This window comes from Chrysoperla carnea, chromosome X (genome assembly GCF_905475395.1).
Source record: "Chrysoperla carnea chromosome X, inChrCarn1.1, whole genome shotgun sequence".
NCBI classification, from domain to species: domain Eukaryota; kingdom Metazoa; phylum Arthropoda; class Insecta; order Neuroptera; family Chrysopidae; genus Chrysoperla; species Chrysoperla carnea.
The window spans coordinates 3,579,215-3,606,937 of record NC_058342.1 but is presented as its reverse complement, the minus strand read 5'-3'; the positions used below and the strand labels follow the sequence as shown (position 1 = coordinate 3,606,937).

At 33.2% G+C, this 27,723-nt stretch overlaps 2 protein-coding genes across 2 annotated transcripts; one reads left to right on the top strand and one right to left on the bottom strand.

Moving 5' to 3' along the window:
* Positions 1–17,334: 17,334 nt before the first annotated feature.
* Positions 17,335–17,966, top strand: LOC123302105. Its single transcript, XM_044884893.1, has 2 exons — positions 17,335–17,379; positions 17,435–17,966. Exons 1-2 carry the CDS (start codon positions 17,356–17,358, stop codon positions 17,927–17,929), a joined length of 519 nt encoding a protein of 172 aa, XP_044740828.1. The 5' UTR covers positions 17,335–17,355; the 3' UTR covers positions 17,930–17,966.
* A 5,198-nt stretch (positions 17,967–23,164) lies between these two features.
* LOC123302805 lies at positions 23,165–26,588 on the bottom strand. Its single transcript, XM_044885894.1, has 5 exons — positions 26,121–26,588; positions 24,857–26,066; positions 24,710–24,797; positions 23,787–24,426; positions 23,165–23,266 (listed from the first exon to the last, which is right to left on the bottom strand). The coding sequence occupies exons 1-5, from the start codon at positions 26,583–26,585 to the stop codon at positions 23,165–23,167; spliced, it is 2,505 nt and encodes an 834-aa protein (XP_044741829.1). The 5' UTR covers positions 26,586–26,588.
* Between the last annotated feature and the right edge of the window lie 1,135 nt (positions 26,589–27,723).

The following is a 27,723-nucleotide window of genomic DNA, read 5'->3' as shown; positions in this document are numbered from 1 at the left end:
AGATATCCCAGCACTACCTGTGTTAACGGCGGAAACATCCACGACACTCACTTCGACCACCGAAGCGAACGTAGAGGAAACTCCGATCCTTCCTGCTGAGCCACCAAACACTCGTTTGGAAGAGCTTAAAGAACGGTTTCCAAATATCCTGTTCAAAACCGATAATGACCTTTCCAAACGCAAACGTCCCAAGTACCGCAAAACGTTTGCCAAAGCACAAGACCTTGCTTTAATCAACCAGATCGTCGACGATCATCTAAATCACACAACTAGCCTACTCGAAATCGATAGCTCAGTCTATGCTGCAATGTGTGCTCTTTCTCCTGCCCCCAAGTCTACTGAGACAGCCGAGGAGAAAACACGCAAGCGTATAGAGCAACTTGACTCCAAGTTGACCCCTCTACAACAGACGGTATCACGTATCGAGTGTGTGTTAGAGTACCAGAAAGCTGGTAAACCCTTCACCCCAAAGGTGCGAGCCTTCGCGCGTGAACTCCGGCATCAACACCACACACTAAACAAGGGTATCCTGCTCACTATCAAGCAGCGAAACATTGAAAAGATACGTGCACTAGCTCTCGCTCGGAAAAAGCTAGTTAAACGCGAGAAGTGTATTCGAGAGAACAAGATCTTTGTATCGAATCCTTCCCGTTTATTTGCAAAACCCCCTTCTCTCGTCGAGAATCCACCTTCGATAGAGCAAATCGATGGCTACTGGCGTGATTTATATGAAAAGTCGACTAGTGTAGATAAAAATATAAGACCAATCAAACTGTTCGAAAGGTTCTGCAACGCGCGCCTAGCAGAACAAGCGGTCCTAACCTAATCTGTTACCGCTGATGAAGTATCCCTTGCTTTCAAAGGCAAGAAGAATCATTCGGCGCCTGGCCTGGATGCCGTGTCCAACTTCTGGTGGAAACATTTAACTTCCACACACGCACATCTTGCTAGGAACTTTACTTCATACATCCTTGGGTACGAGACCTTTCCAACGTGGTTCGCGGAAGGACGAACAGTTTTGATTCCAAAGAAAGGAGACCTTTCAGTTCCGAGCAATTATCGCCCGATTACATGTCTCAATACCGTGTACAAAGCGTTCACCTCCATTCTTAATGAACGCATACTCACAACCATTGAACCGGTTTGGCAGATGATATACGAGCAACGCGGCTCCAAACGAGGTATATCAGGTTGCAAAGATAATCTTCTTGTTGACAGATGTATCTGTCAAGACGCTTGTCAGTATCAACGCGACCTGAGTGTGGCCTGGCTGGATTATAGGAAAGCATTTGACACTACCTCTCACCAACTCATATTGGTGCTGCTCAAATGCTTGAAAATTCACCCCGATATCATCAGATGCATCGAAGAGCTGTTACCTTTGTGGAAGACCAAGTTTACCATTAGATGTAGTAAACGTACTGTCTCAACATATATGGTAACGTATAAGCGTGGTGTCTATCAAGGCACCAGCCTTAGCCCGCTTTTATTCTGCATCTCCCTTATGCCCCTTTCCTTGCGCTTGCGAGAAGAAACTGGTTACCGTTGTGGTCCCCCGACAGATAGGAAGCATCAGGTAACTCATCTATTCTATATGGATGACCTGAAACTTTATGCTTCTTCTGAGAGAAGTTTATCTCAAGCTCTAAAAGCTGTCCATCAGTACACGAAGGCTATTGGCATGGAATTCGATAAATGTGCCGTCATTCATTGTAAGAGGGGTCGTGTCCCTGATTACGATGCAGACGTGCAGCTCACAGATGGAAGCATCGTGAAACATCTCGATGAAGAAGAGCTCTACACATATTTGGGTGTCGGTGAAAACCACATTCCAAGTGTGTCTACTGTCAAGGAAGCTCTTCGCGGCAGGTATAGGCACCGTCTTCGACAAATCTGGCAATCAGAATTGTCTGGGATCCATAAGATCCGTGCTACTAATATGCTTGCAATACCCATCCTTCACTATTCTTTTGGTTCCATCAAATGGACAATAGAGGAGCTTAAGGAACTTGATAGAGGCACTCGCAAGCTCATGAACGTCAATCGTAGTTTGCACCCACGTGCTTCTGTACCGCGTAATTACCTCCCACGCCAGCAAGGAGGTAGAGGTCTCCTATCCGTTGAATGTCTACATGATAGGGTAGTTTTAGGAATAGCTTGTCAGGTCATAAATAGTTCAGACCCTCTTATGGAACTCGTGCGCGATCAATAGTTACAGGGTAAAGGAGCATTCTTGTTCTCTGCAGCACATCATGCAGCGTCTAAATTGGGCCTTGCTTTTGATCCGTCTAATCGTGATCTTGATGATAACGTGATCCTTCTCTCCAAATCTCGACTTCGTTCAGCTGTGAAACGAGCTGATATACGCTCCCTCTTCGAAGATCATCGGAATCGTGACCATCAGGGAATGTTCTACCGTCATCTAGACACCTGTAGTCTTTCCGTTGATCTTACGTTCTCTTTTCTGCGATCAGCTGGACTCAAGTCCGAAACAGAAGGCTTTCTCATCGCTGCCCAAGATGGTGTGATAGCGACGCTAACTCACCAAAAGTATGTATGTAAGGAAGCAGTCTCCAGCACTATGTGCAGAGCGTGCAAATCTCAGCCGGAGACGCTGATGCACCTCATCTCGGCATGTCCTTCTTATGCCTCGAACACCTACATACATCGCCATAACGCTGCCCTCCGCGTGCTGTACTACTTCTTGAGACACAAGTATGAAGTGGACCCTACGCCAGTCCTACCATATGCTCCAGGCGAGATCGAGTCCGTCGTCATGAACGAAAAATGCATTATCTTCTGGAATTTCTCGTTCCCAACTACCAGGCAGCTCTCTGCTACTAAGCCTGATCTACTCCTCCAGGATATCTTATCTAAGACTATGTACGTCATCGAGTTCTCTGCGCCTGCAGAAACGAACATAGTCATGAAGGAGGAGCAAAAACGGACTAAATATCTTGATCTCTTACAAGAACTACGACAACTACACCCTGGCTACTCAGTCAAAATGGTTGTCCTCATTATCGGTTGCCTAGGCGGAATTCGTCCCACTCTCGAGACGAATCTACACGATCAAGTATCCCGTCTCAAAAAAACCGGAATTGAGAAACCCCAAACAGGCATTGAGAAAGGAAACAGGACTACGCAAGCGGAAGTGAATCGAGGAGATGAGAGAGAGCCGCCAATCGACAATTGAAATAGCCCAATCGGCGGTAAATAGCCCAGCCTGTGCCACACTGTGAAGAAGTAGAATATTGATTTATGTATCAATATAAATTTAATTTTTTTATTTAATGCCCATACAAAAAAAATAATATTTTTTTAATATTAATATTTTGTTTCTAATAAATAAATATTCCTGTATATAATTTGAAACCGATACAAAATGAATAAATATAATGCTGTGTTATTTATATGAAATTAATAAATAACAATACACTTATTGAATTCACAGTATAAGATAATTTGAATGTTTAAAAAAAAAAAATCGGCGTCAGATGTTTGTGTGGGGTGTAAAGATTGTCAGTTTATTTTCCAAAGAAACTATTCAACACTCTAATGCATTGGGCCCGCAAAATATTAGGACGCTGGCTGACGGTCTTACTCCCGTCAAAAATACAGCTGACGATTTTATTTATCATTTTAAAAGTATAAAATTTAGGTATATAAATATCCTAGGGTATAAAATAAATTTATTTGTCATATTTTTCATGAGGTACATGCAAGTGACTGACATAGACCCCCCCCCTCGTCAATACTGCTAGCGATTTTTTTAAAATGTGATTAAAACAATATTTTAATACATTATTGCTCTGTTTAAAAATAATCAGAACATATCTTTCAATTGACTTTTTCATGCTTATTCCTTTTGTCCAAACCGCTTACGGAGGAGCTGACGATCGGAGCCGTTACGTGTTAAGGGAAAATTATTATTGTTATTATTTTCAGCCGAAAAAAATGAGTCGCTCAACTATAGCGCTACCTTCCTTTTTACAATGCCCTTTCCATTTCACATTCGCTATGGTGGTGGATCTTTATTTTAACTAAAACTTTATGCCTCTTGAAAGAGGTCAGATAGCTCCAAAAAGTAAAATTTCCATTCTTACTTTAAAGTTCGTTATAATCTTGACTGTTAATATCATTCAAAATTGGCACACATTCTTCCCTACAGTCTTACCGAAATTTTGAAAAACTCTACCTTGTTCGGTGGATAGAAAGTTCTGTATGTTCTTTGTTCCTCCCACGAATAAAATGATTAATATAAAACTTTGCTATCGAAATTTTACTTGCATTACCATGAGTAAATGTATTCCTGTATAAAAACTGTAGCACACGAAGCTAAATCGATCAGTTCGTTTTGTAAAACTAAGTATGAACGAACGCAGCAAACTATGAATTTTCATGAATCATATCACTAAAATTCGTCATTTCTATAATAATATAAGCCTCAGGCAATTTCAAAATTCACACAAACACATCTAATGTTTACCGGGTGTAATGAAATCATTTTGTATAGGCATATTTAGTTAACATTTAGAATGTTACAAAATTCTAGTTTAATTTTTTAACACAGTGAGTGTTTTTTTATGCAACAAAATTTTTGCATGTTAATCAAATTATTATCCATTGCAGATTTCTCTGATATAAGTCAAACTTCTATTTCAAATAATGTGGCCAGCAGGAATGACAAGCTGATTTATCTTGGTTTAGATCAATCCACACGTAAGACGCAGGGTGAGATATCTCAGGATGAGCCAATGTTGGTAAGTGGGTTACCTGCTATCATTGCATTGGAAAGGGAATGTCAAATTACTCCACTATTACAGGTGTTACAGCTTACATCAACAAAGTCATCGATACCCAACGATACCTCAACAACACTGCTATCTACGAAAACAGTACCAAAACTCAACTCAATCACTGCAGTGCACGCAGAGGGAACTCGTGCCTGCTCAGCTATCAAAAACTCCTTTTTAAGTGCAAGCTTCCAATATACAACAAGACGTTTGACCTACAATTTATCAATCAGATCGTCTATGAACAATTTATAAACACTGGTCTACTCGAGATCGATAGCTCAGCCTATGTTGCAATGCGCGTTCTTTCTGCAAAACCTAAGGCTTCGACGAGAGCTAAGGAGAAAACACGTAAGAGCATGGAGAAACGCAATTGCAAGCGAACATTTCTCTGACAGATGGTATCAAGTATCCAGTGTGTGTTAAAATACCAGAACGCTGGTAAACTCTGTTAGTGTGGCTCTCACTGCAAACCCTATATTCGGTCTTCCCCTTTGGCAGGCATGAATGTGTTAATTATTTCAATTTTTAAACAATAGTAAACTTTTTAACTGTGTTTAATATTTTAGATTTTTGTTTTGTTGTTATATTCCGCATGCTATGCTTTGTAAGAAGTCTAGTAAATGTTTTCTTCTCCTCATTGTTTGAGCATATGTTTTTTGAAACGTATATTTATTGAATGCAATTAATCATTTTATGAATTCAACCCTAGTCTTGTTGTTTGAAAGAAATGTTAGGTTGGTAACGCGTTTGATTGAAATGAGCTTTGTCCAATATTCAGACTTCTAACAGTGTCTTCCGACTTCTTCAATTTCTGACTAGTTCGCACGACGAACGGTTTTCGTTGAAAGAAAACGTATTTATTGTTAAAATAATAAATATATATTTCAGTTGACGTAAATATTTCTCTGAAGAAACACCTCCGTTTTAATTTCGTTCTCCGTATTTATGTGTGTTTACGATCAATTAATTAGATTCGTAGATTTTCATCCAATCGAGCGTAATAATATGAGGTTGACCTCCGTTTTTCAGATATATATTTATAACAGAGGCCACCTACATCATTTTTATTAAAATCGTTATTTATTTTAATTTAAACTACATTTAATATACAATTAAATTTTATGATGTGGGTGGAGTCGAGAGTGTGATCAATTTCACCGCCAAATTCATTATAATTGCTCATGCTGCCGCTGCCTGGATTCGTGCCCGCAGTCAGTACCTCCCAGGCAGTAGCCAAACGTTTTAAGCATAATTTAACTCGCACGACCACTGTGCTGGTTTCTGGACATCAATGTCGAAATTAATTTGCAGTCATTGGTCTTTTAAAATGACTCCTATTTTAATACTAAGCCTTACACGTGTTTGGAACTAGATGACTATAATTTTCTCAGCTCACAAAATTTGACTAATTTTCTTATTTACTCTCAACGATAAAACTATTGGATGAACTGAGCCTGTTGACCCCGAAACGTAAGTAAAATTTTAGGAAAATTATAACAAATTTTCTTCTTAAGATTCATTGATTCATTGATATTTTTTCGTGAACGCCTCAATAATATTTATAAGATTTAAGAAACATTGAAACACATGTGATAGAATGAACATTGAACAACCTAAAAGTTATCATATGGGTTAGCTGGTAAGAGGGCCCCCTCTGAATAGGGGAAGGGGACCGTGGTTCATGTCCCAACATAATGTTAATTTTTTCATTCATATGTTTATAAATGACTTGTTCCTGTACACCGTAAACTAAGCCTGCATCACTGGATCATTGTATGAAAGCTTGTTGGTTCATGTTTTCAGCATTAAAATATACAAAATAATCAATTAATGAAGAATATGAACAATTCAAAAAAATTAACTCTGTAAGTTTTTTTTGTTTTCTTGTTCATACAAAGAAGAATGTCACAGGTCAAATAATTTGATAGATACCCAGTATATACGTAAACCTGAAGACGGTGTAACATGCATGAGCAATAGAAACTGTATACCATTTAGAACATGACAAAAAGAGTAGACAAATTGTAATATGATCCCAACTAACAGTAGTAGCAAGGCTGCATAAAATGGTTGAGTTAAGATAGACAAACTCAAATGTAACAACGTCAAAGCAGTGTGAAAAAGAAAAACTTTTCTTCGAACTAGATAATATCGATGTCACTTCGTTGTTGTTGTCAAGAGGACATATAAAAGAAAGAAAAGAAAAGAATAAAACAGTAAATAATAAAACTACATGTCAGTTTTTAAAAAAATTCACAAAAAAAAGTTAGTTAAAACTGTCAATGGCATGAGATTACCTCACCGTACAAGTGAACAATTCTGTAGTGACACTAATGGTCCATTATTTTCAAATGACTAATATATACTATTTTAATTTGGGTAATTTATTTTATAATGAGAAGAAATATTTCCGTTTTTATTTTATATTTTATGTCTGATATTTTATCCTCTCCCTTTAAATTCTACTATTTGTGAAAAAACAATAGGTAGATAGATACATTAAGGCACAGGAGACCCGTTTTCGTGTTTTCTGATTTCTAACTAATTGAAAAAGTTAAAGATCGTTACTGCAAAATACAGCATCAAGGGGTATAGCATCAAGAGGGGGTGAAGCGAAGAGGTAAATAATTTCATGCTGACTGACTAAAAATGTTTTTCTTTAAAATTTAAGCTACGTTATTCGTTTAGTAGCCGATAGTTTTTTTTTATACAAGTGGCATTGATAAGGTATGCTTTTATTACAGGCCTGCGCATTATATATATTAGGACTACACTGATTGTACACTGGATTTAAATCACAAACAGATGTGGGGTGAACTTTGTGGGTCGCGGGGAAATTAGCTTGCTGTATCAATTAATTAACGTTACATACAAACTTGTTTCAATGGACAATTTATGTAAGTATGAATCAAGAGATTTAAGCAAACTGGAGAATAATAAAACTATCTCAAAGCTAATTTTTTTGGCTGATACAAAATTCTTAATAGGTACTTAGAACCAAATCATAGAAGATGTTTGATTTTTCATACAAGTCCACATAGAATACTGTACACCAAAAAACTTTTCAAATAAAAAAGTTCTGTTTTAAGAAATTTGGGAAGTTAAACACTTTAAGGAATTAATATACCTAAGTATTGGCACACAAACATACAAACATAACATACGAAAACGTATAAATAGTATAAATTCAAAAGAAATTAGTTTTAAATCAGGATCAAGAAAATCTCGTATGCTTGCAGATATAATAAATTTTATAATTTAAGTAAGTGAAAATTGAACATCGCATATGTTTGTAAATTACTTTTTCTTTCTTTGAGAAATATCACTTTATATAAAAAAAAAATTGTTTGTATTTCGTTTCTATATACAAAACGATGTATATATGGTGTTCGAATATTCGAGATCGTTTTGGAAATATATAAACGTAGGATTCTTTAAATTCTCAACTTAAGTTAAGACATTAAATAAAAATAATAATCCAAGTATATACCGTAGTTGGAATAGCGTCTCTAATGTGAAAATCTTCAATTCATGTTTGTCATTTGGTTTTCATTCTCCATGTATTCGTTTTTCTTCTTGCTCATCTACACACACAAATTGCATTGGGAAAAAAAAATTTATGTCATAGACAGAGTACTGTATAACTAGAGTTTGTAAAAATTTTTAAAAAAATATATAATAATAATATTTATTATTATTTATTATGTATATGATTCAGAAATTGATACAATAATGTAAAAAAATATATGATTATTATTTTAGGACTCTGACTCTGTGATAATTTATGAATGACTTTTCGATTATTCATAAATTATCAAACCTGGTCCCTTGTCATATTGTCACTGAAACCTAACCCTTTCCAGTAAAAAAAATACTTGGTTGCATATTTTCCCGAAAATTAATTAAATTTTAAAAAAAGTTGTAGATATCAATTGGATGTTATTATTGGTTTTATATGTGCATAATACAAATATGAATATTCAAATTCAATTTTTTAAGTTCATTCAAATACAAAATTTTCAGGTCTTAATTCTATGATTTCAAGTTCCTTTGTCCTATGTGGTTTTGCTTGCTTCGTCCTTTATATTTTTGACTGATCTATCGATGTTTATTTAAGAAAGTACTTAAAACCCAATTTAGAGACGTTAAAGTACACTTTCGGGAAACTAAAAAAGTTGAATTTGATATATATTGTACAATCACTCTTCTTTGGTAGTATACATGTGAATCTTTTCTGGTTTTTGAGACAGCACACGTTTTGTACATGATGAGCTTAGAATTAAAGTAAGTAATGTAACGTTGAAGCTTTTATGAAAAAACATTAAAATTAATTATATATTATTAAATATAAATATGTATAGCTCTGTATAATTATATAGAAATAAATGTAAGCTTTGAGCTAATTTAATATCGTGCTCAACCGGTACATCACATCCATCAGTTTCTGAGTAAATTATTTTCTTAAATGAGTTTACAGAAATTGAATGAAAATAATTTACTCAGAAACTGATGGATCTGATGTACTGGCTGAGCACGATATTAAATAAGCTAAAAGCTTACATTTATTTTTATATAATTATACAGAGCTATACATATTTATATTTATTAATATATAATTAATTTTAATGTTTTTTTCATCTAGGTTTAAGGCTTCAACGTGACATTTCTTACTTTAATTTTAAGCTCATCATGTACAAAACGCGTGCTGTCTCAAAAACCAGAAAAAACTTATATAAATTGAAATAAACTGTTCAAGATAGAATATTGGAAGCATAAATATTTGATTGGTGATTCTCTATATTTTGTGTCAGTATAATACATTGACAGTTGAAACGGATGTTTTTTATTGAATTAATAGTAAATTTCTACATTTTAGACATATGAACTTTAGTAGAAAAAGGGTCTCATATTACTTTTGGATAAATGCCCTTTTACGTTTTGAGTAAATGGTCAACCGAAAGTGGCTATTCAAGATGGCGGCCAATATGGTGCCGAAACCAGAAATCGGCGCTGTAAAGTCCCCTTTGACTGAGGAATGCGTCCGAAGTGTGCAACTGTACGCTTTTGAGCATTAAAAACTCGAAAATATGCTTTAGAAAAATGTATAGGCTAAGGTTTTTCAAGAGGGTGACTAAGATTACAAAAATTCACTCTAAAACAACACTTGAACTTAACTTTTAATTCAAATACAAAATGTGAGAAAACATTTGGTGAAACAAAAACGAAAAGGTTACGCGAACTTACAGAAAAACTACTAGTGTGTCTCTCCAGAATTGAGAGAGGTACGTTTTTAGGGAGAACAAGTGTCACACACGGCCCAATCCCTTCAGCTACGGTTCTTCGTGTTACAAAGCTTTTACAGTGACAAATAATAACTTCCCTCAAGCCATCAACGGCCCAGCTAATGTCTTCAACGGTCGTCAGAGATGTGTTGGGAAGATGTGCATTCTTCCATACACACACCTGAAATTATAAGGAAATATATCATTTACAATTATATACCGTTTTGCATGTAAATATCCTGGGGAACTCACTTGGTAATAGTAAATTCTGATTTGCAACCGAAGCGCGTCTAATGTGAGAGGCAGTGATTCATCTGCTATAACAACGCCCGGATCAACCTGCATAGAAAATTAAATTATTGATAAAATTGTTTCATTAGATAGAGAAAATAAACTTTAGACCATTTTTGGCGTACGTAATACAATTTGACGACAAACGTCTCTAGGTTCTTCAGAACGTTCTCATTGATGGGTGAACATCCAAGTTCGCTCAGAAGTTGAAAGTTTTGGAGAATATCTATCTTTGTAATAGACGCAAGTTTGGATGTTGAATAAATGACACTCTAGTTGGAAAATCGAAAATTTTCAAAAAATGTTTTTTCTATCTAAAAATGTCAAATTTGATCATTTTTGGCTTATTTATACTTAGTCCAGTCATAAAGTACCTCTATGTATACATTTAGACTTACTTGGATCAATATTCAATCAAATGGAAGTAAAAATAGAACCTTTTTGGAGCCAAGCTTCATTGAAAACTTTAAAACTATACGCAAATACTGTGAACTTGAAAAAATCAAGATCAAAAATTGAATCAAGATTAAGCAAGAAATATCCATTGTCAAAGTCAGGTCCAGCTGAAAAACCTTCTCAAATTATGTCATCGGAAACAATTGGTGTTTTATGTGGCAGAAGATGAACGAGTAAATATCTACATGTATTAGTTGACAAGTTTACAAGATTTGCTTTCATTTCATGCTCAAAAAGCCGAAATGCGCAAGATCTCATAAAAATTATCAAAGCGGTTCTGAAAGGAAACACAATTGAGATAGAACCCCCAGATCAATACTTTGCACAAAACTCAAACGAATTTAAAAATTATCTTGAAGATCACTATCTGCAAACACTTTTTACAGCTGTGAACTCATCATTCTCAAACGGTTTAAATTAGAGATAAAATCAAACATTGGTAAACAGAATACCCTGTACGCGGATTAAAAAAGAAAAAAATATCAGCATGGTCCAACATAGCGCAAGGATATACATCGAAACAAATCACACAATTACTAAACTTTCACCAAAATATCCACTAAGTGGAGAGTCTACGGACTTAATTAATAAATTACTAAATTAAGAAAAAATCACGAAAATACAAATAAACATAAGGATAATTTTGAGTTATCTCAAACTGTATTATTATTTGATAACCCTCCAAGGTTTTAGATGTTCCAATTACTTCTAATAAAACACGCACTTAATTTTAAGGGATTAAATGCTTCAATTTCAGTTTAGACAAAACCGACATCGATCTGAACTGCACACTTTTACGAATAGAAATAAGACAAAATGAAAACGTGGGATGTGAAAAAACAAGTTGAACTAAGTTAAATATCACTTTTGAATACGAATGAAATATAATTGAGATTACACTTAATGTATTTGCAGAAGTATGTTTCTCCACATATTTAATTAATAAGAAAATGATCTTTGAATTGTGTTCAGAATCGATGTGTCTCGAACAAGAACATTTATTTAAGAATAAAATTATTTTTCGCAGGCGATTGGGTAATATTTTTAATAAAATTCTTAATTTAGAACTAGTTTGGGAGTTTTTTTTTATCCTTATTCAGGTATTCTACAGGAAGGCTTTACATATTCAAATTGCAATTTAAAAAAAACTATTGAAATTCTTGCCATTAAGAAATAGTAAAAAAATTTTATTTTTAACTACACACAACATAAACTGTAAACAAAAAATAAGATTGTATTTATTTTGAAAATTATTTATTTATTCTTCCATATCAATTGCATTCCCTTCAAAGTAATCCCCTCCCGATGCAATGCACTTATGCCAACGGATTTTCCAATCTTTCAAACACTGGTTGTAGCCACTTTCCGAAATTGCCTTCAGTTTTGTCTCCGCTGCGGCTTGAATCACCTCCATCGTATCCAAACGGTGTCCACAGAGCTGTCTCTTGAGCTTGCTGAACAGCCATAAGTCGCACGGCATAATATTAGGTAAATACGGTGGTTACGGAACGATATGGGTTGAATTTTTGACGAAATGTTCACGAATTATGAGTGCAGTATGCAATGGTGCATTATCGTGGTGTAAAAACCATGAATTGTCTTTCCACAATTCAGACCTTTTTAGGCGGATAGCCTTACGCAAATGACGCATGACTAGTATTATTCCTTGTTGAATTAATATTCCTTATTTACTGTTTGGTCGGGCGGAAGGAATTCATAATGCATAACAAACGCGCGCAGGTTAAATTAAAATGTCACCTTATTTTTTGGACACGGTATTACATTAAAAAATGATTTTATAAACTAAATTATTTAAATTTTTTAAACTACAAAATAATTTTTTAATGCATGTTGTCTCTATTTTACATTTAATGTTTTTGCTATTTTTTAATGATAAGAAGTTCTGTTTTTAGAATAACAATTAGTATATGTATAGTCTTTTTATAGGATACCTGATTTTGTAAAAATTAAATAACAAAATTTATCCAAATACCTGCGAAAAAATTTTTTTGTTTGAATAAATTGTCTTGTTCGGGACACGTCGATTCTTAACACAATTCTCAGTATTAATTTCAAAGTTCATTTTCTTATTAATTAAATATTGTTGGTGGAGAAACATCCTTCTCACATCAATACATTGAGTGGAATCTGAATTAGATTTCATTCTTTTTCTTTTCGTATTCTAAAGTGATATTTAAGTTATTTCGACTTGTTTTTTAACTCCTTCTTTTTCATTGTGTCTTATTTCTAGTCGTTAAAGAGTGTGCAGTTCAGATTGATGTGGGCTTTGCCAGTATGTGTTTTACTGGAAGTTATTGGAACATCTAAAACCTTGGCGGATTTATCAATTAATAATACAGTTTGATGTTTCTCAAAATTATCCTTTTTTCCTTGTTTTTCACTTCAAACCGCTGTGTAAATAATCGTCAGCATAAAACACAGTAGGTCATAAGAATTAGTGAACTTACCGTCTTTATTTTAAAAACTATATGTTAGAGAAAAGCTCCGAGAATTGGACTTAATATATACATTTTTACTTCTTGGTAATTATTATGCTATTTATTAAAAATTAATATTTATACATTTTTAGTCGCGTTATGAATTTTATTCCAGCTTTGCTATTTCACTCTATTCTCTTATCATTTTATTATTTTTTCCTAATTGTTACAAGTTTTTTTACCGTTCCTTTCTACTAATTGATATCATTAATCCAAAAGAAATAAGTATTACGATATTGTAATATTTAACATATCAAAATTGTAAATCTTAATTGCTCAGTACAGTATAATAAATTAATATAGAAATAAAAAAATCCTCTAAACTTGTAGATGCTCTAAGAACTTTGAATAAGAAGTCCACATCCTAATTTTTAAAGGTATTTAAAATCCATCAATTCTAGTTTGGAAAAATCGACATCAATCTGAATTGTACACACTTGTACGAATAAAAATAATGAACAATGAAAACACGCCAATTATACCGAAAGCCACTAGCATGTTAAAGAAAATTATTATTCAATGTAAATATAATTCAATTATCACTTTGGAATACGAAAAAAAAAAGAAATCCAATTGAGATTACATTTAATGAATGTAGAGATGGATATTTCTCCATTGGGTGTATTTAATTAATAAGAAAGTTTACTTTCGAAATTAATAGTGAGGATTGTGTTGATTTACACGAACAATGAATTAATAATTTGAGAATTGTGTTGAGAGGTATGTGTCTCAACACAGAACATAAACGGAACTTATTACTGAGAGAGGCCGGTGCCACGTTTTTTCGCAGTTTTAAATCTGCATTACATATTTTGAATTAAACGGAGTACCTCAAAACTTGAAAACTCTATTTGTCAAAAAAAACGAAATTAAGTGTGCGTTCAAGACTTTGGCGTTTGAAAGGCCTAAACACTAATATTTGCTATTTAAGCCTTCTTCCAAGCAATAATAGTATTGGTAAAAAAACTCCCAAATGGAATTGACTATTGTTAATTTTTTTAGTAATTACGAGATCCCCGATAGTAGATCCATTGCTAAGTTTATTTACATATGTTACTATAAAGATACCTGGTGTTCCTTTTTATAAAAAGGATATTTTCATTAAGGACATACATATTCATGTTTGTCACACTTATAATTGAATACCCTTTTCTTGGAAATGTCTGAAATCATCAACATAATAAAGGTACAAAACACTTTCAACACATTGAATGGGTAAGAAAACACGTGTACGGATGATAAGCACCATAATACCGAGCTGTTTTCACATAATGATTCCGTGATATCCTTTGGTAAAAATTTTAAGCTGAGGTAGTTTACCCAAAAATCGCTTCGAACCATGGGTACTGATTGGAGTTTCAAATAATTTAAATTAAATAATATGTTTTGAAGAAACTATTATCAAAATCTGACACACTTTTGGAGCAACATGTTTAAGATAAGATAGTATTTTAGAAAGAAACAACAAAATTATTAGCTTGTAGACGGTGTGATCAATGAGGCCCAGCAACAATTCTTGTTTAAAGGACATAAGATCTCTAATAATTCAAACTATTTCCAATAAATATTTATTAATATTGTTTTAATATTATCAGGTATTGAAAAATAATTTTATCAACCACTTATTTGTTCACTTTAGTTTAAACTATATCGACACGTATTTCGGGTTTTATCTTTTCGAAACGTGTGCTTTGTATCACAGAAACAGCTCTTATATACAAAACTTTGTTGTTATTATTTAAAAAAACAAAATACGTCATACAACTATAGTAGAAGAGTCATGTATGTTTCAGCGCAAAAGAATGGTACACTTTTCAAAAAAGGGCAAACCTAGGTGAATGTTGGAAACCTCGGTTGAATGCGAAGTTGGAGGGGATAGATGACGTCATTGACCAATAGTAAATCAAGATGGCGTTGGGAGGTGTGGTGGGGGTGAGGAATGACATAAACGGGGCTTGACCAATAGTGATGGGCGTGGTTGACAGGAGTGTGTTTCTTGGAAGTGAGGCTTAAAGGGGGCGGGAATTGGACGTTAGATGAGATAATCGAGCCCACTTTCAACCCCAAAGTATGGTACACTTTTCCAAAAAGGGCAAACCTAGGTGAATGTTGGAAACCTCGGCATTGACCAATAGTAAATCAAGATGGCGTCGGGAGGTGTGGTGTTGGGGAATAATGGCTGCCTAAGCATTGATGACGTCATTGACCAATAGTAAATCAAGATGGCGTTGGGAGGTGTGGTGGGGTGAGGAATGGCTAAACGGGGGGTTGGCTTTAACCAATAGTGGCGGAGAGTGAACAGGGGGCGGGACGTAAGGGCAAACCTAGGTGAATGTTGGAAACCTCGGCATTGGCCAATAGTAAATCAAGATGGAGTCGGGAGGTGTGGTGTTGGGGAATAATGGCTGCCTAAGCATTGATGACGTCATTGGCTTTGACCAATAGTGGCGGAGAGTGAACGGGGGGCGGGACGTTGACATTAGTCAGCAATTTTCAAGAATATGTTAATTTGACCTTGAAAAATATTGTAATTTGACACTTTATACATGATAAAATTCAAAACACGTGACCGGATGTTAATATTTTTTTATGATTAAGCAATGTAATATGACACTTGAAATTTACATAATAAAAATACATGTTCAAACTTGTTTGAATGGACTTTGATCTTAAAATAATTTTACACGTGTCAGCAATTTTCAAGAATATGTTTGACCTTGAAAAATATGATATCATCATCTTGTAACAAGTTCAAACTTGTTTGAAATAATTTTACATGTGTCAAAACACGTGACCGGATGCTAATATTTTTTTATGATTAAGCAATGTAATATGACACTTGAACGTGTTAGATAATAATTTGCAAATCTGAATTCCAAGAAAAGAATATTATGAGTCTGCAATTTTCAAGAATATGTTGAAATAGATATCATCTAACCTTGAAAAATATTGTAATTTGACACTTTAAGTATACATGATAAAATTCAAGATACGTGACCGGATGTTAATATTTTTTTATTGAATCAGCAATATAATATGACACTTGAAATTTACATAATAAAAATACATGTTTAAACTTGTTTGAACTTGTTTAAACTTGTCTGAATTCCAAGAAAAAATAATTAGTTTGAATTACGATTATAAAAATATCAAATTACAAGATTTGACCTTGAAAAATATGATATCATCATCCTGTTACAAGTTCAAACTTGTTTGAATAAAAATACATGTTCAAACTTGTTTGAACATGTTTAAACTTGTTTGAACATGTTTAAACTTGTTTGAATCGCATTAGATCTTCAAATAATTTTACACGTGTTATGAGATTAGATAATAATTTCTGCTGGTGGGGGATTTTTGGAGTGGTGGTAATCATATAAAAAAGGCGCTCGACATTACGGTAATATCAGTTTTCATTAAATATTCATAATATTAATCAAAATGAATAGAGCAGAATTAAAATTATTAGATAGTTGTTTAGTGCGACCATGCATAAAAATGGACGACTTGCCACTGAAAAAAAAATTAAAAATACTAAAAATGGAGCGGATTCTAACGATACATGGGCCATCAATAAAAGTTTTACTGGATATAAGCCTAGATGGTACAGAAAACGAGGGGGTTTTTCTACCATCTAGGTTTGCAGTGTTGACGGACAACATAATTAAATTATTTAACACAAAACCGGGGTATTTGAGGGTGGAGGAGAAAATTGGAAGAAGTCACCAACTGAGACTGCGCCTATTCGAAGACGATGGTGATAGTGATGATGACTATGTTCAAGAACATCAAAATTTTTTTTAACAAATCATTCCTATATTGAATTTTATTACTGCAAGATATATATATATATATTATTGTTATTGTTATAAAAAAATTGTAAAGTTTATGTTTTTGATATTTAAAAAAAAAAATAATACTAAATAAATTATGGATATTTTTGTAAAAAATGGTGTTTATTTTAATTCATTACAATTATGGGGTACAATGTCGCTACAAAATCATATTGATCTGTTTCAAAATTCGGAGATGATTTACCCAGAATATTTTAATGTGAGTATTGTTTGATAAGATCTGTTTAGAAAATTGTAGCCAAATATTTTTATAGATGGAATTTTATCAACTTATGGAGGCATGTCGTTGGAGTATACCTACAAAGTTAATCGACACATTACGGTATTCTTATTTAGAAGTTGATGATTGCTTTCATATTGCTGCATTTATAGTAAGAAATTGTTTGGATGCAATCTTATTTGTAAATTATGCGAAAAAGTTCAACTACTTTAAAAGAGATTTCAATCAGTTTGAAATATTACTAAATGAATGTTGTGATGATCTTACTCATGGAAGTAACTTGAGAAAAAATTGGGGTACATACGATATTCGCCGAAAACAATGGATTGGTGATAGTGCTAGACATGATGAGAGAATGTTTTTATGGTATGAACAAATAGATCCTAAAATTCTCTGTAGAATGCTATACCAACAAATGGATGGTGGAAATATACCGAAATGGTTCGAGCCATGGATATGTGCTACAAATTGTAATGAAATAGACAGATGTGATTGTGGAAGAAATAGTGATGATCATGATTGTATATAGAAATAAAAACATGAATATAATTGTCTATGATAAGTTTTTTTTTAAAATGTGTTTGTATTTACAATAAAAAACACCTATAATTTAATTAATCATTGTTTTGTTTTATCTATGAAATGACCTCACCACCTTATTTTCAGGTTATAAATACACCTTGTTTGTGATAATTATATTCGCACCATCAAGTAATTTTGAGTAATAAACATGAATCAAAAAACATTTGTATTACAACAATATTTTTATATTGTTTTGTGTTAGTTAAAAATTGCTTCAATAAAATTTCATGAACCTAGTCTAATATATATTCATATTAAAAAAATACATTTCCTTTTTTAAAACACAAATATGTTCACAAAAGCGGTCCACTATGACAAAATTTTTTTGTTACAAGTATGTTCGCAAAAACTTTCCACTATAAAAGGAGACTTTTTTTATCAATATATGAATCATGTAAAGAGTCGAACCCTAACCACGTGACTTTAACGTTAGATCCATGTTTAGCTAAGACCTTTTCCACTAAATAAATGTTTGGATCGTGAACTTTTTGTAATTCTTCAGCATAGAAACCACCCTTTATATCTTTGTTGTTGTAATCCTTCAATAAATATGTTCTTGGGTTTGTAAGTTTCACCTCGTGAATGGTGAATATTTCTGGTAACTACTCCGATTTTATAAGTTTTTGTTAAAAACTACTCCGATTTTATAAGTTTTTTAACAAAATTGATTTGATAACTGCTTTAATACTCTGATTTTTTCAATTTTTTTAATAAAATTGTTTTTATATCTGCTTTAATACTCTGATTTCTCAGTTCATATCTGGTTCATATCCAAATCTAACGGGACAGGAGAAAGAGAATTCTTAAGAATATGTTGAAATAGATATCATCTAACCTTGAAAAATATTGTAATTTGACACTTTAAATATACATGATAAAATTCAAGACACGTGACCGGGTGTTTATTTTTTTTTTTAATGTTGAAATAGATAACATCTAACCTTGAAAAATATGATATCATCATCCTGTTACAAGTTCAAACTTGTTTTAATCGACTTAAAATAATTTTACACGTGACCGGATGCTAATATTTTTTTATGATTAAGCAATGTAATATGACACTTGAACGTGTTAGATAATAATTTGCAAATCTGAATTCCAAGAAAAGAATATTATGAGTCAGCAATTTTCAAGAATATGTTGAAATAGATTTGACCTTGAAAAATATGATATCATCATCTTGTAACAAGTTCAAACTTGTTTGAAATAATTTTACATGTATCAAAACACGTGACCGGATATTAATATTTTTTTATGATTAAGCAATGTAATATGACACTTGAAATTTACATAATAAAAATACATGTTCAAACTTGTTTGAATGGACTTTGATCTTAAAATAATTTTACATGTGTCAGCTATTTTCAAAAATATGTTAATTTGACCTTGAAAAATATGATATCATCATCTTGTTACAAGTTCAAACTTGTTTGAATAAAAATACATGTTCAAACTTGTTTGAACATGTTTAAACTTGTTTGAATCGCATTAGATCTTAAAATAATTTTACACGTGTTATGAGATTAGAATAAAGGTTTTATTTAATAAAAATCTTATAAATATTTTTTTTTATTTATTAATGATTAAAATTTACATTTTAAAAAAAATTTACAGAAAAAAATTATTATTATGAATCTGAAAAAACACACAAAGTATTGGTGACACTACAGTTCAATAAATTCATCAAATCCATTCCTATAACGACCTGCATTCATAGAGAAATTTTTCATTATTACAACAAATCCATTTGGTGAACTCCAACAATGTCGATATAAATCATGAAATTTTTGAAAATTCATATCAGAGCCAACATGATTGTAGAATATGTGTTTTAGATTCATTTCATCCGTTTTGAATAGCACCAAGCAATTAACATTGCCCCTTATGTTATGCTTTAGAACACGTGCGTAGCTCTGACATAGGTAGAAACAATCAATTTTTCGATGACGATCCATACTAAAGTATTCTCTACTTCTCTGTTGTGAATGACAGCTCACATCATCAAAAATGAAAAGACTTTTTTCTCGAGCTTCATTCAGACTAGGAATTTCACTAGTATCACTAAGTGGAAAAATAGCCAACCCCTTTCACTAATTTTAAAGTCTCTTCTAGTAATTGATATTTCGGTTGGTAAACAGATTTACTGTACACATAAATGTTTTCAAAGCGTAAACCATTTTCATCTTAAATTAAATTCAACATAACATTGGTTTTACCACAACCACTAGGGCCACATATAATTGTTCATAGTGAATCTGAAAATAGACGACCATGATATGTTTGTGTGTCTGTATTTTCTGGTAATAAACACTCAGAGCAGGTTGTTGTTTATGAAAATGCAATGTAACTAAGACTAAAATTTTAATACAACCCAGAGCACTTTACGATACAGATCTACATGCGTATGCTAAACAATTTAAAATTCCGTATTTTTGTGGTGTTTTTATGTGTGACACCCTACCTAAAAGATCATATTTAAACAATAAATAATATTAAAAAATTAGATGATTATGTATTTTGTTTTAATATAAAATTATAATTTTTTTAAATAAAATTTTTTTTATCTAATCTAAAGTACAAGTTGATTTATTATATTCCATATAAAGAGCATATTATATGGGTTGATTGATGATGCTTGTTAGATTTGAAAACCAGACCTCTTTCTAAACAGACCAGTATTAAACAGGTTAAAACCAGTATTAAACAGATACAGACCAGTATTAAACAGGTTAAAACCAGTATAAAACAGGTACAGACCAGTATTAAACAGGTTAAAACCAGTATTAAACAGGTTAAAACCAGTATTAAACAGGTCAAAACCAGTATTAAACAGGTCAAAACCAGTATTAAACAGGTTAAAACCAGTATTAAACAGATACAGACCAGTATTAAACAGATACAGACCAGTATTAAACAGGTCAAAACCAGTATTAAACAGGTCAAAACCAGTATTAAACAGGTCAAAACCAGTATTAAACAGGTTAAAACCAGTATTAAACAGGTCAAAACCAGTATTAAACAGGTTAAAACCAGTATTAAACAGATACAGACCAGTATTAAACAGGTCAAAACCAGTATTAAACAGATACAGACCAGTATTAAACAGGTCAAAACCAGTATTAAACAGCTACAGACCAGTATTAAACAGATACAGACCAGTTTTAAACAGGTTTTCACCGATTTTACTCCGACTTTCGCCGATTTTACTCCGGTTTTACTCTGGTTTTCACCGATTTTGCTCCGACTTTCGCCGATTTTACTCCGGTTTTACTCTGGTTTTCACCGATTTTGCTCCGACTTTCGCCGATTTTACTCCGGCTTTCACCGATTTTACTCTGGTTTTACTCCGGTTTTCACCGATTTTGCTCCGACTTTCGCCGATTTTACTCCGGTTTTTCTCCAGTTTTCACCGATTTTGCTCCGACTTTCGCCGATTTTACACCGGTTTTACTCCGACTTTCGCCGATTTTACTCCGGTTTTACTCCAGTTTTCGTCGATTTTGCTCCGACTTTCGCCGATTTTACTCCGGCTTTTTAATTTTTGATAAAGTTATTATAAACTTGTTATTTAATTATATTTGTTTTCCTCAAGTAATGGGTGGTTTCTATGCCGAAGAATTACAAAAAGTTCACGATCCGAACATTTATTTAATGGAAAAGGTCTTAGCTAAACGTGGATCCAAAGTTAAAGTCCGGTTAGGGTACGACTCTTTACACAATTCATATATTGACAAAAAAGTCTCCTTTTATAGTGGAACGTTTTTGCGAACATACTTGTAACAAACAAAAATTTGTCATAGTGGACCGCTTTTGTGAACATACTTGTGATTTATAAAAAAATAAAAAATATCACATTGTAAAAATATTATTTTTATTGTAAAATTTTATCTCTAACATATAAAAACAGAGTTTTATTATAATAATATTTAAAAAATATATATTTATAAATTATCGAAAATACATTATAATTATTATTCTGAAAAGTATAAAAACAGAGTTGTATTATAATAATATTTAAAAAATATATATTTATAAATTATCGAAAATACATTATAATTATTATTCTGAAAAGTGTCCATTATCATCATCATCTTTCTTCATAAGATAATTTTCAATTATTTCTTTCACTTGAACATAGTCGGATAACTCGTTTGATGTAAATACACTGTAGTAAGATTGTTCAAAAATGGATAGTCCTACAATTCCATCTTTTTGTCCAGAGTGGATATTTTTTAAAATCCAGTTCCAAATTTGTTTGTCTTCATCGTCTGATGATGGGGAAAATTTCACTTCTAAGTCCATTTGTTCTACCTTATCAATAAGGTAGTTTAAAGTTTCCGGTCGACCACATTTAATTGCCATATTAACCAATGTTTTAAAATACTTTGTTAACACATTGTTTAAAGTGCTTAAACTACAATTATCTTTAATCATATTAACAATACAGTTGTTATCACTATTATGATTACCAAAGTCTTGCATTTTTGTATGTTTAAACTAACACTAAATTGTTTTCTACAATAATTCTACCTAACTATCAGTTTTTTTTACACCCCCACCACTACTCTATCAATTGTTCATGCGCACTACTCTATCAATTGTTTGTACACCTATCACAATACCGAACCACTTTGAGGATCATCACAACAGCAGGACACATTTCTGAAACAACAGCAAAAATTAGCTAAATATTAAAAACAAAAAATATAAAATACTTACACTCAACAAATAATGCTATAGTGGCCCCATGGTTTTGTTTCACATGAATTGTGAGTAATGTATCGTTTTTGGTCAAATGGTGATAAGCCCACTTTCTGCTGTTTGATGGTATGTAAGCGGTGTCGCTTGGATTGGATGCTTTGCTGAACATGGTAAAAGTTACGGTTCTCAAGCAAACACCGCTTATAGTCCTCAAAAGTAAGTTTTCGGATAGCTGACTTCTTGAGACCCTTGGATCGTTTAGTCTCTTTTTTATTTTGCACCCGAATAGCATACATTTTGCTACGTAATCCGACAAATTCTAGCATAACATCACCATTATTTTCATCGGACATTAAACCCTTGACTTTCTTATTACGTAGTGGCATACCATAGATGTTGTCGGGTGCATAGTCAGCCGTATCAAAACGATTAATATCCTGTTTCATGACCTCGAAGACGTCAGTATTTTTCACGCTATAAATTAGACTATCGGTGTCTGTGTATAATAACCTGACATTTGTGGGGTTGTACCGTTGGTACATGTAGTTGTAGTGGAAGTCATACACAAACGTTTTCGATATGTCTAAAATTGTGAAGCCTATGTAGATGGGTTTGTTGAAACGTATCTGTGATTTTTTCATTTCAACAATACTGACGTCATTGTCGAGCACCATCATACTGTGAAAATTGGGATTGGCAATTAATTTCTTCACACCATGTTTTCCATCCCAATTTTTTCGTATGTACACAACCCGATGTTTCCTCACATTCTCCATGGTTTTACCGAAGATGGCATTAATCATGAGTTTGAATAATGCTTTTTCAAACTCATTTGAGGCGTTCTTGCGCATCTCGGTATTGAAATCAATATATGGTTTCAACCATGCAGATTGATCGAATTGTAACACACGGTGGTATTTTGTTACCTTAACACCGAGTTGTGTATACAGTTTTAAATTCCTGTAGTGCACGACATAGTTGGTCTTATTGTAAAGGGTTGACAGAAGATATTTTTGTTTTGATCCAGGTGGTTTCGTTGTCTCCGGACATGGCGGTAAATCGCTAAAGTTATCATGTAGATGTTGGGGTATTTCAAGGTCTACTTCTAAAATGTACCCGACTGGTGAATCATCTGCAACATCCTCGATGTTTGGTGTGTCGACCCACTTAAAATTTCCTGTTGGTAGGTATCCACACATTGCTGCACCATATAGGTTCACCACATCATAATACATAAGGTAGACATCTTCTTGAGTTTTATCATACCCCTCTTCCATGTACTTATTGTTTGCCTTAGCATAGCGATTAGAACATTGACTTACACCGCCTCTGATTCCTTTCTCGATAAACAACAAGTCATCAATATCCGTGAACAATTCCAATTTGATATTGGTGTATTTCAACATGGCGCTCCACGTATAGCCAGGAAGTGTGTAATAGTGACTAGGATCGAGATTATAGCTATGAATACAAGTGTTACGGAAATTTTCAAAAATATCCGCAAGTAGTAACACATCAGTTTTCATATACAGGTCTGAATAATCACCTAGTGTATGTAAATTGAATGTGTTCCATACCTGTATCGCATGGTTATAATCCTCATCCGTTATGTGTTCATCTGTTAACACACTGTAGAACGCCTCCTTTGGTGGTAATTTTGTCTCTTGGAGACGTCCCCAGCTACTCATGTATTCATATGGAAATACACCTTTTCTCGTTAGCAATTGAAATTGTTCATCATTACTGACCTATAAAAAATTAAAAAACAAATTACAACCCTGTATTAAAAATTAATTATTTTTTATCATTTACCTCTTTATGTAAAATGGATTTTTTATCATTATCTAAATATGAGGCCAGATTTTCCAACTTGTCTGCGAGAAATCGGAAGGAATCAATGAATCTTAATTGAATGTCCGAGACGTGCTTTGTGAAACTGATGTACTTTTCTTTGTTGATGGGCAACACATCAACTTGACCGTCGATTTCCGTCAGCAGAGCTTCAATAATAAAATGCGAATCGTACCCACTTAAGTTGTGCATCACAACAGGTATCACCCTTGAATCTTGATAATGCAGATTACAAAATTGGTGTGCTGCTCCACGGTAGATACCTAAAATAGATTAATATAAAATTAGATGAAATTAAAAAATAATAAATAAATTACATTACCTGTGCGATGTGAATGGTCGCGAACACGTATGGAATTGGATACGAAATCTTTATCACAAATGTGACACTTCTCTGCTGACATAAAATCCAGTTCTTGTTCGACGGTGAGCGGATACATTGGTTTAACGTGTTTTATTTTTTGCTCTAATGAGTACGCTACTTGTTCCAGTTCATGAACAAACCACTTGACACAATCAGCACCACGGTATGCCTTATAAAACGATTGGTTGGGATCATGGGTACAATGAACATAGTAACCTACACTGTAGGGTACATGTTTTTGAATATTTTTTGTATAAGACCCATGATCCATTTCCATGTCTTCATGATGTTGTGGTACCAATAGTGCCTCAAAGTCAGCGTACACCATATACTCAACACGTTCCTTGCTGTTGAAATCTTTGAACTCAACGAACCGCTCGTCATCAGTTTCAGGCATTCGTACCCGCACCGCTTCTTTTTCACCACAATTTACTGAATGCTGTTGGAGTTTGACTTCTGTAGCAAAATAGTTGAGACATCGATCACATAAATAAATTTTACCTACGTGTTTTGTTACACCCGATCGACTCAACTTTGCTAAATTTTTTATCCAGCAAAAGTGGTGACTGTTCCCATTCTCCACAGCCAATAGATGAATTTTCTGCCCCGCAGTGTTCGAACTAACGCGTACAGGGAAAATTTCTAAATCACGTAGAAACGTAACTTTGTAGCCGTACACGTTAATCGATAGCTGCGGGTTCATCTTTTCAAATTTATTAATTTGATCCAGAGACATGGGAAACTTTAATCCATCATATTTCAAATAATGACTATAGTGCGGGTACTTATTCAAGCGTTGAGGATCCTTTTCAACCGGGTAAAGTGCTGACATTATCGACCATAGAAAACAGTGTTGGTCATCATTCCGGACATTAACCACAGCCAATTTATTTTTGATGACTGGTGGTAGTTCACAAAAAGTCCCAGCTGTGATCGGAGAGTACTTATTCATGTGGACTCGAATATTTATGATCATGTCAAGAGCCCAACCGCTATCGCGTTCCTGGAATTCTTCCAATTTTTTCAGCAAATAGTTTTTGACATGATCATTGTACCACTCCTGCATGTCCGTTGTCAGATACATTTCCTTGGCCGACGTTATAAATGTTTTCAAATCCTCCTCTTTGGTGGTGGGCTTAATGAAATTGCCCGTGAACATAATATACACCTGAAAAAAAATCTCATTAGACTATTTAAATTATAAATCTTAAATTTTACTTACCTTGAGGGGATGCTTCACTAGCTCACGCCGAACGTGTCTTCTAAACATTGGAAATGCCCGGTTGAAAAATATATTTGGATCTTTATAATCCAAATTGGTAATCATACCAGTCTTCACCCTGCCCTGGTGGTGGGTTTCAATTGTCTCCCAGATTAGATGTCGATTTTGTTTTTTGGTGACACCACCACCTTGCTTAACTAAATCTAATCGCAGTCGGTGAAGTTGCCGCTGGTATGATTTACAAAGTCCAATATTAGCTTCAAGACGCAGAGGATTTTCTTTCTTTAACATCAACATCTTTTTGAATAAGCGGATGTTCTGCTTATTAAGTATCATCCATCGCTCAGCTTCCTCCACCGTCTTGATGAGCCTCAACGCTCTCTCCACTTTCTTCATCATATCAGTGCTACCACCTTGAGGTACCGCGTTTAGCGTTTGCATAACATTTTGTTCGTAGGTGTCCATCTTTCAAAAAAATTATATTTAAGTTTCACAATATTATTTAAAAAATTTATACACTTACCGTTATATTTTCAAATACTAAGCAAAATATACGTTACCGAACCGTTCAACACTAGAGTTAACTGGCAAATGAGTAATATTTGTTTTTTTTTATAAAATATATAGACTAAGTTTAGAATAATAAATATATCAAAAACAAAATAATAATAATAATAATAATAATAATAATAATAATAATAATAATAATAATAATAATAATAATAATAATAATAATAATAATAATAATAATAAAAATAACGTAAAAAATATATGCGGAAAAAACTAACTGAAGCAAAGGTGAATTTCAAAAGAGATACTTCAACAGCTACGTACATCACTTTTTATAGCATTATCCCCACCACTAAAAAAGTTGTAATTTGATATTTTTATAATCGTAATTCAAACTAATTATTTTTTCTTGGAATTCAGACAAGTTTAAACAAGTTCAAACAAGTTTGAACATGTATTTTTATTATGTAAATTTCAAGTGTCATATTACATTGCTTAATCATAAAAAAATATTAACATCCGGTCACGTATCTTGAATTTTATCATGTATACTTAAAGTGTCAAATTACAATATTTTTCAAGGTTAGATGATATCTATTTCAACATATTCTTGAAAATTGCAGACTCATAATATTCTTTTCTTGGAATTCAGATTTGCAAATTATTATCTAACACGTTCAAGTGTCATATTACATTGCTTAATCATAAAAAAATATTAGCATCCGGTCACGTGTTTTGACACATGTAAAATTATTTCAAACAAGTTTGAACTTGTTACAAGATGATGATATCATATTTTTCAAGGTCAAACATATTCTTGAAAATTGCTGACACGTGTAAAATTATTTTAAGATCAAAGTCCATTCAAACAAGTTTGAACATGTATTTTTATTATGTAAATTTCAAGTGTCATATTACATTGCTTAATCATAAAAAAATATTAACATCCGGTCACGTGTTTTGAATTTTATCATGTATAAAGTGTCAAATTACAATATTTTTCAAGGTCAAATTAACATATTCTTGAAAATTGCTGACTAATGTCAACGTCCCGCCCCCCGTTCACTCTCCGCCACTATTGGTCAAAGCCAAT